Source organism: Balaenoptera ricei, chromosome 4, assembly GCF_028023285.1.
Source record: "Balaenoptera ricei isolate mBalRic1 chromosome 4, mBalRic1.hap2, whole genome shotgun sequence".
NCBI lineage: Eukaryota > Metazoa > Chordata > Mammalia > Artiodactyla > Balaenopteridae > Balaenoptera > Balaenoptera ricei.
The window spans coordinates 9307575-9324942 of NC_082642.1; the positions used below are offsets into that span (position 1 = coordinate 9307575).

General features: G+C 36.6%; 1 protein-coding gene across 1 annotated transcript in view; it reads right to left on the reverse strand.

The window, feature by feature from the left end:
• Positions 1–432: 432 nt before the first annotated feature.
• CPA3 (carboxypeptidase A3) overlaps positions 433–17368 on the reverse strand; it is a 33571-nt gene continuing 16635 nt past the window's right edge. The window contains 9 exon segments of the mRNA XM_059921810.1: positions 433–620; positions 10663–10693; positions 10695–10748; positions 12433–12635; positions 13632–13722; positions 14621–14707; positions 14709–14732; positions 16094–16195; positions 17241–17342. Of these exon segments, the coding sequence (XP_059777793.1) occupies positions 433–620; positions 10663–10693; positions 10695–10748; positions 12433–12635; positions 13632–13722; positions 14621–14707; positions 14709–14732; positions 16094–16195; positions 17241–17342 (882 nt within the window).

Consider the following 17368-nt stretch of genomic DNA (forward strand, 5'->3'; position numbering starts at 1 on the left):
TGATTATTAATGCTAATAGAGGAATGTAGAGAACATAATTTATAAAAAACAGAAGGTGCATTTTGGAATATGTTTTATTTTTATTATATTGGCACATGAAATGATGAAGCCACATGGTGAAAGTCTGGTTCTGGAGAAAGTGAAGGTTTTCATTTCCTTCCCATGACCCACTGTATATCACCTTTCAAAATACTCAAAATAATACTTTGTGCTCGGTTCTAACTTAACTTGGTTAAACTTTCACCTAAGGCTATTTGTTAAGATACTATTGAGAGTAAATAAAAGCAAAAAGAAATAACATAGGACTTAAGTGAACAAGAGAGGACCTATTCAGGTGATGTGGAAACCACATTTAGGGATAAGCAAAGATTGACTTTCTAGTGAAAGGCACGGGAAGAATTAACTGGCTTATTCCAAACAGAGGGCAGTTCTTTAGGAAGTATGCTTGAGGATATACTTGACAATAAGTTTGACAGCTAGCATGGTCTCTTTACAAGTTGACTTTATCTGAGATTCTGGAAGGAGAAAACCAAATTTGCCTTTATCTCGGAGCTCAAAGGCAAATGTGTGTTTGATGCCCAGGTTGTAAGCCCAGTCTAAAGAAGAACCTGATGTGGGGTCTGTAAAACATAAGCAATAAGTATTTAATTAGAAACAAATGTTAATGTTTTTCTTGAAATGGAAATTCACTGGTGTAAAATTAGCAATAAAAATAATTTCATGTACAGTTAATTGCAGTAAGGAGTGGGAGTAGTGGTCTGCATAGTATAGTGTCGAGTAAAAAATAATCATGGCTTTGGAATCCATCACACGTTTTAAATATGTGCTGCATTTTCAAAATTACATTGTGCTTGGATCATTTTGAGTCTAAATTGAGTTTGTCTTCTGGGTGCACATTGTTGTGGATGGAGTGGTCTGAGCAAGTGCAAGCAGTTGAGGAGACCAGCTGAGGAGGGGTCACTGGTCACTGAAAACCCACCAAGGAAAACTACACATACAAGCTATGCAAAATTACATTCTTTTTAGTAGTTCAGGTCTCTTTCCATTCATGTTGCTAGGATAAACTATTCTATAGTTAAAAGACCAAGAAAGTTTAAATCAATTATTTTAAGGATATATTTAATCCCCTAATCCAACTTTTCCATGTCAATTTTTGTGAAATTTTACTAAGAATGTTATTTGTTAAAAAGACTGAGAATAGGGCTTCCCTGGTGGCGCAGTGGTTGGGAGTCTGCCTGCCAATGCAGGGGACACGGGTTCGTGCCCTGGTCTGGGAGGATCCCACATGACGCGGAGCGGCTGGGCCCGTGAGCCACAACTACTGAGCCTGCGCGTCTGGAGCCTGTGCTCCGCAACAAGAGAGGCCGCGATAGTGAGAGGCCTGCGCACCGCGATGAAGAGTGGCCCCCGCTTGCCACAACTGGAGAGAGCCCTCGCACAGAAACGAAGACCTAACACAGCCATAAATAAATAAAAATAAATTAAAAAAAAAATTATTAAAAAGAAAAAAAAGACTGAGAATATAAACATCTAGAGGTTATATACGTATAAGGCTTATACAAGTGTATGTAAATACTGTAAAAGCATTTATGTATATTTTGATTTACATAATTGAAAAACTAATTTTTTTGTACATAAAATTACTTATGTTTTAGGAGAAGTAATGAGTTTGATACAAACATTTTAGGTTTGAAAGATAAAAATTCAAAGCTGTGATGAAGAAAGAGAGAAGGAATATTTTGGTAGAGAGAGACAGGGTTGGCTTTAAAATTATTCAACAAATATTTATTAAAACCTTTAATATGCGCAGTGCACTTTACTTGGCACTGTGGAGGGTGGGTGGTGCAAGGGTACAAAGATGAAGAAGGTGCTACTGGTGTCTTTGGAACTTACAGTTGAGGGGAGAGAAGTCAACTGTGTAAATCAATAGAGGTAGGGCAGAATATAAAAGTACCATAGGAAAGGTACAGTATCTTGTGAAGATTTAAAGGAAGAAAGCAATTATGCTTGGTGAGGAGGATGGCGTTTCATGCTCAATACCTGCTCAAATACCACCTTCATGATGGAGGTTGTATTTGGGGAGAGCCTTGAAGAAAGGCTAGTATTTTTCCAGATGGAGATTGAAGAAAAGCATTCTGGCCAGTGAACTACAAGGATGGAAAGCATGGAGGCATTTTTAGGGACCAGTGAGATACAGTTGGACTGGAAAATGGAGCAGTAAGAGTTTGTGGGCAAGGGCTTCCCTGGTGGCGCAGTGGTTAAGAATCTGCCTGCCAATGCAGGGGACACGGGTTCGAGCCCTGGTCTGGGAAGATCCCACATGCCGCGGAGCAACTAAGCCTGTGAGCCACAACTACTGAGCCTGCGCATTGCAATGGGAGAGGCCGCGACAGTGAGAGGCCCGTGCACCGCGATGAGGAGTGGCCCCCACTTGCCGCAACTGGAGAAAACCCTCACACAGAAACGAAGACCCAACACAGCCATAAATAAATAAATAAATAAATAATAAATTAATTAGTTAAAAAAAAAAGAGTTTGTGGGCAAAGCTCAGAAAACCTAATAAAAAAGGAAAGATGTTTTGTTTGGCAGCACTGGAAAGAGACCAGTTAGGAGGTATTGTGAAGTGAAAGCCTGGACTAGTGTAGAGTCACCACACTGGGGATAGAATAGGCGGGACTCTATGTAAGAAACGTTGGAATGGAAGTGTCACAGAATTTGATGAAAATGATTGAGATTTCAATCTGGGTAGCTGGAAAAAAATCCACATTTTATTAACAGAAACAGGAACTCAGAGAGAGTAGTGATGGGGAAAAGAAAGGGTAAAGGAAGGAAGAAAAAAGATGTTTAGCATCAGTCAGACAGGGGATGAGTGCTTTCTGCTAGGGATCTGGGCACTGGCGGCAGAACACTGTGTTGCTGTTTGGGCTGGAGCAGTCAGATGAGTACGGTCAGATGTCCAGCCTTGGCAGAATGGAAGAGTCATGTCCAGCCCTGGGAGAGAAGGCAGGGGGGACTCCATGGGTGGGGCTTGTGCAGGGTCCTTGAGGCAATAGTTGGTCTCTGTGTGCCTTTTCCCCTCAGTCCTGTGCACAGCACCTACCAAGTACATAGTGTTTGACGCAGAAGGATATGTGAAGCCTCAGTCCTGCATTGAAACGTGAGTTGGGAGGGTGGGGAGGCTGATGAAAGCCAGGGGTCGCTGCCGCCTTTCTCTGATTTACTGTGCCATGGAGGAAGGAGCCTGGGAAAATGGATTTGAAAATTATTGGCAGAAGCATCACAGGTGAAACTGGCTTGCACACATTCAGGATTATTATCTCTTCTTGGTGGATTGATCCTTTTATCATTAATGTTCCTCTTTGTTTCTGGTAAATTTCTTTGTTCTGAAATTTACTTTATCTGATGTTTAATATAGCCACTCCTCCTTTGATTAATGTTTGCATGGTGTATCTTTTTCCCAGCCTTTCAATTTCAACCTATGTTATATATGAAGTGAGTTTCTTGTAGCCAGTGTATTGTTGAATCATATTTTTCTTAATCCACTCTGCCAATCTCTGTCTTTTAATTAATATATTTAGGTAAATTATTGATATACCTTAAATCTGCCATCTTACTATTTGATTTTTGTTTGTTCCCTCTGTTTTTCATTCCTCCATTTCTCTTTTATTGCCTTATTGTTGGTTACATGAACATTTTTAGGATTCCATTTTGATTTATTTATAATAATGTTTTTGAGTATATCAGTTTGTATAGTTTTCTTAGTGGTTGCTCTATGTATTACAATATACATACATGACTTATCACAGTCTACTGGTATCAGTGTTTTATCATGTCAAGTAAGATATAGAAATCCTACTTGCATTTAGATTTTTTTCCCCTTCCCACTTTTAAAATACAGTTGTCTTGATTACTTCTCTACATATATTAAACATCACATCAGATGGAATTATACTTTTTGATTCAATCATCATGTGGAGAAAGATAGTCTATTTATCCTTCATTCATCCACCCATCCATTCATTATTCATTCATTCATTCCCTCATCTATTGTTTTTCCTTCCTTTCCACAGTTTCAAGCCTCTGTTACCATTTCTTTATTTGGAGAGCTTTCCTTATAAAGGGTAGGTCTGTAGGTGACAAATTCTCTTAGTTTTCCTTTGTCTGAGAATATCTTTATTTCCTCTTCATTTCTGAAGGATATTTTTTGCTGAATATAGAATTAATGATTGATAGTTCTTTTAGCACTTGAAAAATGTTATCCCTTCCTTTTGGCCTTCCACGTTTTCAAATGAGAATCTGCTGTCATTTGAATTGTTTTGCCCCCTCTAGATTGTTTCTCTCTCGTTGCTTCCAAGAGTTTTTACTTTGTCTTTAGTTTTCAGAACTTTAATTATGGTGTGGCTTGATGTGAGTTTCTTTGAACTTATTCTGTTTGTGGTACACTTGATTTCTTGAATATGTTGGTTTATGTCTTTAGGAAATTTGGGAAATTTCAGTCTTTATTTCTTCAAATATTTTTTTCCAGCACTGTTCTCTTTCTCCTCTCCTTCTGAGACTTTGATGATATGAATGTTTGATCATTTGTTATTATGCCACAGGTCCCTTAGGCTTTGTTTATATATGTTTTCAATTTGTTTTCTCTCTTCAGACTGGATGAGTTCTATTGTTCTATCTTCAAGTTAACTGATTCTTCCCTCCATCATATTCATTCTGCTATTGATCCTCTCCAGTGAGTTTTTAAAATTTAAGTTACTGTGTTTTTCCGTTCTATAATTTCCATTTGCTTCCTTTTTATACCTTGCATTTCTTTGATGAGATTTTCTATATTATCATTTGTTTCAAGGCTATCTGTAATTGCTTGTTGAAGCATTTTTATGATGACGATTTTGAAATTCTTGTCAGATAATTCCAACACCTAAATCATCTCAGTGTTGGCATCTGTCAATGTCTTTTCTCATTCGAGCTGTGCTTTTCTTTATTTTTGGCATAAGGGATTTTTGATTGTATCCTAGACACTTTGGCTATTATGTTAAATCTTAAATTTTAACGGAAATCTACTTTAGCAGGCAGTCACCCTGTTTAGGTTTAGCATGCAGGCCCTGGTCTTCTTTAGTGACTTCTGGTTCCAGTGTCAATATAGTTTTCAGAGCCTTTGCATTGCTGTTTTCATCTAGTGGTTTCCCCTGGTGCTGCTGGGCTCCCACTGATCCCTGCAGGTAACTGCTGCATGGATGAAAGGTGATTTCCTAGCTGGGCCACCCCGGCGCCTCTAGGTGGCAAATGCAGGCTCCAGCCTGTGAGGATAGAGAGTACTTCCCTGATGAGAAAGAAGCAGAAGGAAGGGGCCTGAAGAGACAACCTTGTGGAATATCTGCGTAATACCTATTTTTGGGAAAATATCTGCTTTTAGAGGCAGTTAGCAGAGACAAAGTGGAAAAGAAGGCGGAGGAGGTAAACCAGGTGAGTTTGGTGTCAAGGAAGCCAGGGGAATGGCAAGAAGAAGGTATATCAACAAGGTCCAGTGTTGCAGGGAGTTTGTGGAGCATGTGAGCTGAGATAGATATACTGGCTTTAGTGATCAAGAAGGCTGCCATTTTTAGCAAGAGTTGAGTTTAAGTTCATTAGTAAAAAAGAACATAAGAGTTCTCTAGCAATGGAGGTAGGGTAAATAGGAATTGTGTCTTGCATGATGATTTAGAGTGTGCTAGACATTTCAATAAATGTGGCCAGTTTCTAGCTGTACCAGCCCTCCATTTGCAGTTAAGTAAACTGCTATAATTTCAAAGAGTTAAAGAATATTGATATTTCATTTTGAAAAATTTACTTTATGAGAAATTTCTCATTAAGATTAATAGTGGTGATTGAGAATTTATGTAATTTGTGATTTTTCATAATTGTGTGATGTTATTGAGTGTAATACATTTTCTTTTATGATACCACTTTCTGTATCTTCAAAACCTTAAATTTGCAAGCAAAAACTATATTAAGACATAAAATAAATACAACATTGAAAGACTTGTAAGAATATATTATTATACAACTTAATTTTTGAACATGCTGCTTAGCCTTTTATTTATCTCCATCTGTACCCACTAAAATATGTGTATATATTTATAGAATATAATAACAATCACTTGCTAAACACCAGGCACCCTTCTAAGTGCTTTATGTATGCTAACTCATTTCATTAATTCCTGTCACAACCTTATGATTTAAGTACCAATTGCTGTTTTAAGGAAGAGGAAGTTTTGGCACAGAGAGATTAAGCAATTTACTCAAAGACAACATAGCTAGATGTGTAAAATAGATAGGTGACAAGGATATACTGTATAGCACAGGTAATTATAACCATTATCTTATAATAACCTAAAATAAACTATAATCTGCAAAAATACTGACTCACTATGTTGTACACCTGAAGCTAATATAATATTGTAAATCAACTACACGTCAATTAAAAAAAAAAGATACATAGCTAGTAAGTGGTTGAGTCAGGAATCAAACCCAAGCTGCAATGTCTTCAGAGTTTGCATGACTAACCATTGTACTTACTACCTACCATATGTCAATCTATAGTCCTCTCAATAAAAAGTCTTAATTGAGTTCTACAAGATAATTTTTTTTGTTGTTAACATTTTCTTAAAATGTTGACAATAAGAAAAAAATTTCCTACTCCTTTCAAGGCACATTAAGTGCAAGGAACTGACTGTAATACAGTCAAAACAAGTCAAGGTAAAACTGAACTGACCTAACACTCTGGTTTCATCCCAGAGAAATCCACATAAAGTGACACTGGTGACTTAACTTCTATGTTTTTAAAAAAATATTATTGATAGGCATTAAGCATACTAACACGCACTTTTATGTCAACAAGAGTGGAAATTCTATTTGAAGCAAGAGCTGAAGCTAGAGATGCATGGGCATGAACTGAAATATTTACTTTGCACTTCTGTTGCCCTCAGTATAATTTCAGCTTGAATGTCTTAGTGGATAGATAGTGGGTGTTGAGCTACAAATTCGGGGTCTTGATTTTCTCCTTTTCAAAATGTAGAGTAGTAAAGAGTATAGAAAACAGTACAGAGTTGAGAAATAAGAGCAGAGCTAGCGATTTTGATGTGTGGGGAAGGGAACAAGAAAGGCACTTTGAAATTAACTTTTTATTTCATCGTGTGACTCATAGATGGATGATATTAATGATACAAGCTACTTGATTCCTATCAATTCAGTGAACTATTCTTGCTAACTAGGAACTATCTTCAGTTATTTCTAAGATGGTAAAGGATTGGCTATGCTGTCGATATGCAAATATAAGCATTTCACAATCTTTCAATATCGATTTTTGTGCCATCTAAATATAGCTGCTTCGTGGCCAAATAGTTGGTATACCATTTGACTCTGGTCTGGAATGCTGATTTTTGACCCTATTCTGCCCCTAAGTGATGAAATCTTTCTGTATCTCAATTTCATAGTCTATAAATGAGGGATTTAGCTTATATCAGTGGTTCTCAACCCTCGTTTCATCTTAGAATCTCTTTGACCACTTTAAAAAAATTCAAGTGCCTGGGCCCCACCAGGGACTAATGGAATCTGAATCTCTGGTGATAAGACCTGATCATCTGCATATTTTAAAACCTCCTCAGATAATGCTAGTTGGAAGTCAGGCTTGAGAACCATGAATTAGATCATTTCCTAGGTTTCCTCCTGGTTTCAAATTTTATGGTTTTAACTTATTTGTTTATTAGGTTCAAATTGCAAACATTTTTCTGGAGGTCAGAGATCTCTCCACAATTTGGGTTTTAAAAATGCTCCCTCAGTCCTTTTCTTCTGTCTCCATCAAATCAAAGAGAGAAAAATACTGGTAAATGTTAGATGCTTCCCCCAAATCCTGGAACTTGTTAAATGACAATTAGGATATTGGAATGACTAAACTTTAATTGTGGGGTGCTCCTATTTTCTTTTCTTAACCAAGTCAAGTGCTTTGTTACTGCCTGCTTCTTGTGAACGTTTGATTAACATTTAATCAGGTGCTTTATTAAAGCAGTCACTCCTAAAAGTTTTGAACATCTATCAAGCTGCTGTAGCCCCATGTGGAAGAGACAATTCTTTCTAAATCTGTATTGCTTAAAAAAACTTATAATATAATATAATAAAAGTTTAAAGTACTACTACACAGTTGTATAGAATAGTAATTCCTCTTTATCCTCCCATATTGAAAGTGACACATGATAGCAGGGAACTATGTTATCTTTGGTGATCTCCTCCTCCCAGTTAGAATGTAACTCTTTGAAAGTAGTCATTGTGTCTTCACTCTTTTCACCTATCTCTCAAAGCTCCAAGTGCTGGGCTATTAGGTGGGTGCTCCATAAATTCTTGCTTATTAAATAATTGTGATTCAATGTAAATGCATAGCTCTAATATGCTCATAATGTGCATATATGTGCAAATATACATCATGTATATACATGCGTGCATATGTGTGTGTGTGTGTATATATGTGTGTGTGTGTGTGTGTATATATATATATATATATGTATAGAAAGTGAGAGTAATAATCCTTTGATGCCCTAGCTGCCATTTGCAAAGTTTTCTCCCGTTTGGAACCCTTTGTTCTTTGCTGCCAAGAAAATCTGTGTGTTTTTCCTCCTTATGATTTAGGAATTCCTCTTACATCATATCTGGGTGGCTTATCTGGCCCTGCTATTTCTCAATATCCACTAAGTAGGCTGCCATTTTAAACTGGTGTTCTAGTCTGTCCTTTGGTCCTTGACTTTGCTTACTTTTGTCCACTTATATAGCTGGGTATATCATCTGTTTTGAAATCTTGTTGTCATCCACTTGTATGTGTAATGAATCCCTGGCCTGGCTATGTTGCAGCAGATCTGTCTGGATGCTGGTGATCGGCTGTGTCACTGTACTTTCTCTTCTGCCCTTTAAAGCACACAACTGGTTGATACGTGCTTGCTGATGAATGTTCTCTAGGAATGGAACTTGTCTGTTTTTTTAAGTCATTTTTCTAATTCCACCAAAGGAACCTCCAGTAAATAGGCTCTAGAAGTTGTTTGTGATGACTAAAGCATTTTCAAATTCCATAGCAATTGTTGAGGGTGTAGACTTCTAGTTACAGTTTATTCTTTCAGCTTGGACTAGGGAAGTGGTTTATGAGGTACGGCCAGGTAGAGTTATTGCCTGGAATCCACAGATGCACATATTTATATTTTCAATCCACGCGTTCTAAAAGTATCATGGAAATAATCATCTGTATTGGGTGGTGGTGAGTTGTTCCATGAAATGTTTAAAAGTTAAACAGCAGTCTTCATGCTAAAAATGTTGGATATCTTGGCTCTAGAGAGTGATACAGGCTAAATCAAGTCTAATTTTGTTGTGGTTTCAATCCACATTCACACCTTTTGGACAAGTCAGGACACCATTTTCTTTGACCAAGTTTATGAGGATTAATTCTGCTATTGTTCCATGCCCCGTGCTAGATATTGTATGATCTGAGAGGAGATCTGAAGTGTAAGCCTTGCTTTTGAGGAATTAAATTTTGTTAGGAAGTTAAGGTTTTGTAAGCAGTTTCATTGGAATTTCCTGTAAAGTTTGGGCCTAAGAACTTAAACTTGGAAATAGTTTGGAGAAAAGGCGAGTTTTACTAAAGAATTTCCAAACTAAGATCAGTGGGATCTGAGGAGAAATCGTCTCACTTCCCAGGGTCTGAATTAATGGTCTTTGGTGAAAACTAAATGAATTTCTTTCTATTGCTTGAAAATAGAAACCCCTAGGTATTTTAGCTGCAGAAACCAAATGGGAAAGCAGTCTGCGCAGTGGTCAAGATCTCGGACCTCGGTTTTGTTAAAACCTGGGACTGAATCCCAGTTAAGCTAGTTGCGAGTACTGCACACCTCATGGAACATTGTGAGGAGTAACTGAGATTGTGAAAATCAAGGGCTGAGGACAGTGCCTGACTTGTAAAAAGTCTGTGTCAATAATTAAAAAATGCAAAGACAAAGCAAGTTTAAAAAGAGTGAAGATTAAGAAGTGGTGCTGAGACACTAAAGCAAAAGCAGCAGAACTAGGGCCTTGTGACCTCCTTTCTTAATCCACCGTATAGATTTCGGTTGAACACAGTAGGAAGGGGCTGGTGAGAGGGACAGGAGACTGGCTTTACACGAGCAGAGTGGCTGAAACTGTTGGCCTACCCGTTACCCCCCCAGGAGCTAGGGAAAAGACTGTGCTGGCATAGGGACAAGGCCAAGGAAGAAAGAGTCGAGTCAGAGTTAAATGGTTAAAAAAAAAAAGAATTGACTCTGCCCCAGTTAATTCTTGTTAGTTCCTGTGAGGATAAAATGGTGGTGGTAGTGGTGGTAGAGAATAGGATGGTGAAAGAATTAAACTGTAAATTTGTCTTGATGTAATTACTTCTGTTGACCTTGTAGCCTTGTAAAAGTTCAGTATAATTTGTTTCTTGAAAAATCTTATCCCCCCCCAAAAGGGTGGAATCTGTCTCCTAGATTCACGTATAATTCAGAATCTCCTGTTAAAACCGAAGTTTAAATTAGCGGTTCCAAGATGTTCTAATCCTAACTTATAAATTCTATAACTTTCTTTAATGTCTCTAAAAGAGAATTAGGGAAAGTGACACAATAAATAATAGGAAAAACGTACAAATGGTTGATGCTGTTGGACCACAGGTGTGGAGTGGGTTCCTACTGAGTTGATAGGACATCAGTGCCAATCTTTGCAACTTTGGCCTGGAGAGAAAGGGAAGTAGGAGTGGGATAACCGGATACCATGTGAATGCCGTTAATTCACTGGAGATTAAAAAAAGTCGATTTTACTGGTTATTTGGCATTTGAAGATCAAAATAAAATAAATGATTGAGTGAGAAATTTATTTTCAGTAAGATATACATATTGTCATCGTGAGGCCTTCTAAATGTGAAATCAGTTATGTACAGTAATATCATAGCTCGTGTTTCTACCCTTTCTTCATACTCACTCTTCTTTCCTCTCTCCCTCCCTCCTTTTCTTCCTTTTGACTTCTGACCTTCCTTCTAAAACAACATATTCTTTCTTTTTCCTCTCAGGTTTTTTTTTTGGCTTCAGATATTTGTCTCTCTCAAAGTCAGTTTCTCCCACGTTCCTCCTTCCTTGGTCTTCATAGGTTCCACACCACCATATGTCTTTCTCCACATATGATTTTAGTATGCCAAGGGAAGAAAGGTGCTTGACTCCTTTTTAAAGTACTTCTGTTTAAATTAGAGTTTTTCTTCTTGAGTGGCAGCTTATGACCTTTAATACACAATAGCGTTTTGTGCTGTGGGAATGATTATTGGAATTCATTTTAATGGAGTATAGTCACTAACGTTTTTGTACTCTAGTGAAGATTTTGTTTAGTCTACATGTGTAATGTATATAACCAAAAAGTACGTTTTTTTCTTAATCAATTTCGTTGCTGTGTAAGAACACTTACTTTACTCAAAATGGTTTGTTTTGTATATTTGTATTTCTTAATCCATAATACCATTTTCCTAAGGGTAGATTGAATTGCATTGCTGTACCTTTGCATAAATTAATAAAACTCATGGGTTCAGATTCTCAACTAGATTGATTAAATAAATGGCTCTATGGGCCACATATTGCTTGTATATTTGTTGTATATAAACAGAAGGTTTTAATGACTGGTTCAAATCTTTGCTCCCACTCAGAATTGAATGCTGAAAACAGTTGACTCAAGTCAGAAAGGCAATTGTAACCTCTAAAAAATTTAAAAAAAAATTTGTGAAGCAGTATTTGAATCACAGCTTTTACTTCTTCTAGAGCAATTAAAAATATTTATCCCTCATACGCAGAAGTTCTTTTTTTTTTTAAAGCTAACATGATCAAATTCATTTTCATAGAAAGGAAAAGAATGCTTAGCGGATCATAGTTTGGGAGAGAGTGTTTTTAGTGCAGAAGCTTCACAATCATTCAAAATTTCTTTCCTTGGTTAATAAAAGAATTAATGTAATTTCCAAGTTGATCAGAAGGATAAAGATACAATTGCTCTCCTTAAATCTGGTGTCTCGTGACAGGAATAGCAGATGTCTTTGCTATTGTCTTAGGCTTTTGCTGTATATGATTTTATGTTATGACCCGTGGTAAGTATTTAACTAGGCAACATCTGTGTAGTAATGGAATTCTACTCTGGTAGCCTAGACCTTTCTTCATACTGGCTTTATCTTAGAATCATATCAAAAGATTCTATTATCTATGTACTTTTATCACATGAAAATTAACCTAAGGTTATGGTTTTAACTCTAAGGTAGACTTCATTAGTTCTCTTCTTTGGTATTCAAATGTGAAATGTTTTCAAGATAACCCAGGTTGTTAATGATGAACAGACTGAAAGTCAATGGTGGTGTCAGTGCATAAACCACAGGCTTTTCCTACACACCAGTTCCTCATGGTTAGGTGGCAGTTCTGATGTATATCCGTAGGGAAGCAATAGCATCTGGGAGTAGGAATGGAAGGTAAGGTAAGCCTTGATTAATTTTCGGTGGCTTCGAATGAAGTCAGTGACAGCTTTGGTCTCTTTCTCGGACTCTGGTGCAGGGCCCTGATAGATCTCCCAACATGGGTCCTTGATGTGAGGGAAAGCTGCAGAGGACATGGAGGGAGGAGATCAGAATCTGCCCCCCATCAGTACAGCCCTTACTTCTTTTGACAGGGATTCACAAAATGTTTTTAACATTTTAGTCTCCCAGGTTTACAGGGCTGCCTCAGTGTCCCAGCAGACTAACTTTGTATGCATAACTCGCAAGAGTGTAACAGACTTAGCCCACTTGAATATTCTTATTCTTAGCCTTGTTTATTTTTCCTCCATTTCCCAGGGTCACAGGAATAACTCAGCAGAAGCAGCCCAGGGCCTGGAGTCAGTTCCAGTTCAGCCTCAGCTCTAACTCATTGGAGACTGCTGTAAATTACCTTCTCTGAGCCTGAGTTTCTTTAACCTGTTTCAGTAGGCAGCTTTCACTTAGGGATATGTGCTATTATCATATTCATTATGGTAGAATAGAATTACATGCTGAGGTGGTATTTTCAACAAAGTTAGATAAAGAGGAAATTTATGAATTGGGATAGTGGCAATTCCTCTTTGAATGTATGTAATGATAAAGTAGTATTTGTGTAGCAGCTGCAGCATCATCTGATGTAGCAGGCCTCTGCTTATCATGCTTTTCCCTGCAACCTTTTCACTTTCTTTGCCCCAGATGTTTCTTTTCACTACACATCTGAAGAACTACCTATATGTTGGTTCTAACCACTGGTATTTCTCAAATTTTATCAGATCAGGAAGAGGAGGGACCTGAGATCTCTGTTCAGATTATCAGAATTTCTGGATTGTGCCTGATTTTTAGTAAGCTAGATATATTAAGTAAGAGATTGTTTGATAAACAGTCCTACCTCCTACTTCCACCCATTCAACAAAACATTCATAATACTTCTATGGTAGTGATGATTATCTTTCATTTTTTAGATTAGAAAATTAACACTTAGGGAATACCTATCTTTACTGAGTAAGTAGGTAGTTTAACTAAATTCGGTGTCTAAACACTCTTTAGAGCTATTTCCCTTGAGATCTTGTCTGCTACTCACAGTTCCATGAGACATTAAAGTTCCTGTTGAGGTCAGTTCCAATGCATTTGGAACGTTGGTTCTTGGAACGATTTTTGCTCCACGTGCGGTCCTGCAGTACTGAATGATGGAAGTGTTTACACAAGCTCAGTTAGCATTTTTCAATTTGATCATTTCACATTCTCCCTGCAGGTGTCTACAGCTTTATTTGAAATTTATATAGTTAACCTGAGACCCATTATATAAAGAAAAAAAATATTTTTCTTATAACTGGTAATATTTTTAGAAGCGTTTTTTATATTAATAGTCTAAGGCCTTGATAAAAAATTCAGTTAGTTTTAAAAACTGTTGATTAGTTCTGAGTATTAAAAAATGATCAATGTTGTTCTGATATTACCTGTAATTTGAATTTTAGCTTCGTTACATCTTTCACCATTTATAGATTCAGAAATAATACAGGTCAAATTGTGATTGTTGGAGCATAATTTTCAGAAAATAACTTTTTGTGATAGTATCTGTCTGAAATCTCAAAATCAATCTTATTTAGCAACAGCAGGGTATAAAGAATTCTCTTAAAAGACAGATATCTGTGTCACTCTTTTATTTATTTTTTGATACAGTTATTCCACTGCAGATTCTGTCCCAAATTGATGCAATACAATGACTTTTGTTTTGAAGTCAGTATGTTCAGAATGTCTCTAAATGACTTTTATTCTTAGCTAGAAATACTTTTGCCATATTGTATAATATACATTTCCTTTATAATTACTGCTTTATTTCATTTTTCTGCATTACTAGCTTCTAGCAGCAGAAATTTCATATTATTTCAAGAACTCCTGTGTAACCAGGAAATCATGCTTTCCTTAGTTGAAACTGAGTTTTTAAAAATACACTTTTCTGAACTGGAATTGATTAACCAAACCTTAAACTTAATGCATAACACTCAATGCGCATGAAAGTCAGTAAATAATATATTACCTAAATGCAAACAAGAGACTACAGAGCAGTACCTGTCTCCATGACCAAATATATCCATCAACATTGAACACAGGAAGAACATAAAAATTCATTCGGTCCAGGAGTTTGGTCATAATTTTTGTTTTTACCATAAGTTTTGGTTGCCTGCAGGGGTAGGAAAAATTAAGCTATTGGTATAAAGTTTAGCTACCATGTGGAAAGCTGTGGTTATAATTGTAATGACTACCACTCCTTAAGTCCATTTGCCCAAGGTCACATGATTTCAAACGTATTTCCCCTAAACTGCATAAAGATAAATAACCCATATAGATGACAGAAAAAAATGACACTTATTCAGACTAGTGAAATTAATTGAACTAAATATTCTTTAAAGGATCATTTAATTATCAAGACTTGTAGCATTCCAAATGTAGCATGCAAGATACGTTTCATAGAAAGAATAGAGGCCAAGTGAAAAATTAGTACAACTTGTTTTAAATAGATTCTTTTCCTCACATCTTTCGGTAAATACATATTGAATTTGTAAGCATAGGAATATGTAAATATTGGGGAGGATTCATGAATTAATTATAAGTAGGATTAAAGAAAAAACACTTTGTTAATTAAAAAATTAGAGCATTTAGATTGACCAATCAACTTGTTTTCTCACATCAGATGGAAATTTCTCTAATTATCTGGACTCTCTATGGCTACCTAAAATCTCTCATTATTCTTGGAAAATGTCTTCCAGGTATATCTGTACTGGAGCCAAGATATTTGTTGTAGCCCTATCTTGTGTGTTCCTTTATGGCTTAAGTAAGCGAGCTTATTACTTAAGTAAGCTGAGCTCTCGGCCCTCAGCTGGAAGAACTAAAACAACTGCAGGGATAAATGAGTTCTACCGGCAGATTCATTCCTAGTGAAAAGTATCCTCGCCCTGAAAGCAGCTGTGATGTCATATTCCAGCGGCATGATGTATGCAAAAGCTGGCAGAGAAGAGGAAGTTAAAAGATAGTAGGCGTCAGAATACAATAGAAATGGAGTGAGAAGAACAACAAACTTATAAACTGGATTTACTTTTTTAAAAAAGAGAGTTATTTTTCACTTGGAAAGGAAACTTAAGTATGAAAATTCCAAATGTGTGCATAGCCAATTCAATATCTAAACAGGACCTAATGTTCTGTGCTTTGAACTCACTGAAGAAAGGCCAAGTTTGTAGGTTGTAATATAAAGATAGTTTCAGATTTCCCGTACTTAACTATAGGAAAAACCAGATTGTAGCCAAAAATTGTTTTTTAGTTTTATAAACTGTTAGCTGGAGTTCAAGAAGTTTAAAGGAAGGTGTCAATTTTATAAAAACCTCAACGATGAGTAAAATCCAGAGCGTTTATCTCCTGACAGCACCAAATGTGGGCTCTTCTTGTTAAGAGGAACTGCACTCATTTGTAAAGGGGTGTTGCCACTCAGTGAAGTGATGGAGACTTGACAATCAAAGGAGAATTGTGTGAATGTTCCGATTGATTTACCTGATAGACAAACCACTGGCACAATGCTGGGGAGATCCATTCTCGTGCATGAATGCCACAATCCATAAAAATAGCCTTTCTTCTTTCATCCTTTTCCCCAATCTTTTAAAAAATACATTTGAGATATTATTTTACATGAACTTACACACTGATCTCTTGTTGTCCAAATACGCATTCATAGTCTCAGAGCAATTCTTTCACCTGTCTTCTGTTGAATGAGTAACTGTGTATGCACATATTTTTCTCAGGGAGGACCATGGCATGTATCCTTAAAATACATAATTCGTAATCTATTTCATAGTATATTTTTCAAAAAATTTTCTTAGTGTCAAGAGTTGCTTTTCGGGTTTAAAAAAATCACAATCTATTGTTTTCCTTATTTTATTGCTAATATCCTTTGGCCTGAGAAAAAGATTATAAAGTTGCTTCTGTTTCTGCCATTTCCTTTTATTTTTCTTACTTCATAAACATGATGTTTAGCCTGGAGTGGAAAAGATTTTGTAGTTGTGTTTGCAGTGGGGAGGAGGGATAGTGGCTGGATATTTGAAGAACTGTCATTTTAGAGAATTTAGATTTGTTTTGAGTGGTTGGAGAGCATGAATGGATGGGAAATCAGGGTAAGGAAGGGCTTCTCAGTTATTAAGGGGATGCTTTAGGGAGCAATGTCTTTGGATGTACAAAAATCCAGCAGCAGCTGAATGGCAATTGTCAGCTCGGTCATAGAAGGGAATTCCCTATCAACACAGAGTTGAAATGCCTCACTGACTGTACTGAGATCCTATGATTATATGATTCTTAAATTTCTTTTCTTCCCAACATTTAGTCATCAGTTTCACTGAATTTTAATGGATGGAAAACTGTTTTATACACCAGGGACATCATAAATTCTTGTTATAAAGATATGGGATAAGAAACTTGTCTGGCTTTGTCCACTGTGTCTGTCAGGTGGTTTATTCAGGGACTTTCTTGGTTCTACCTAAAACCACCTGGCACTTCTATTCTTGAATGGATGTCTAGAGCTTATATGTTCTTCAAAGAAATAAGACTTTTTATTGTCTAAAAATTAGCTAGTTGTGTCACAAAGTAACTCTTAACATTTATATTTTTCAACAATAGTAAGAATCTGTAGTTCTTAAGTTACTTTTACCTTGAGAACATACAGTGGATTATCTTCAACAGTAGTTCCAATTTTAATACGAGAGACCATTTTAGGATGCTTATGTACCATTTTTTCAGTCCAAGCAACAATCTTAAGAACAAAAACAATTTTGAGAG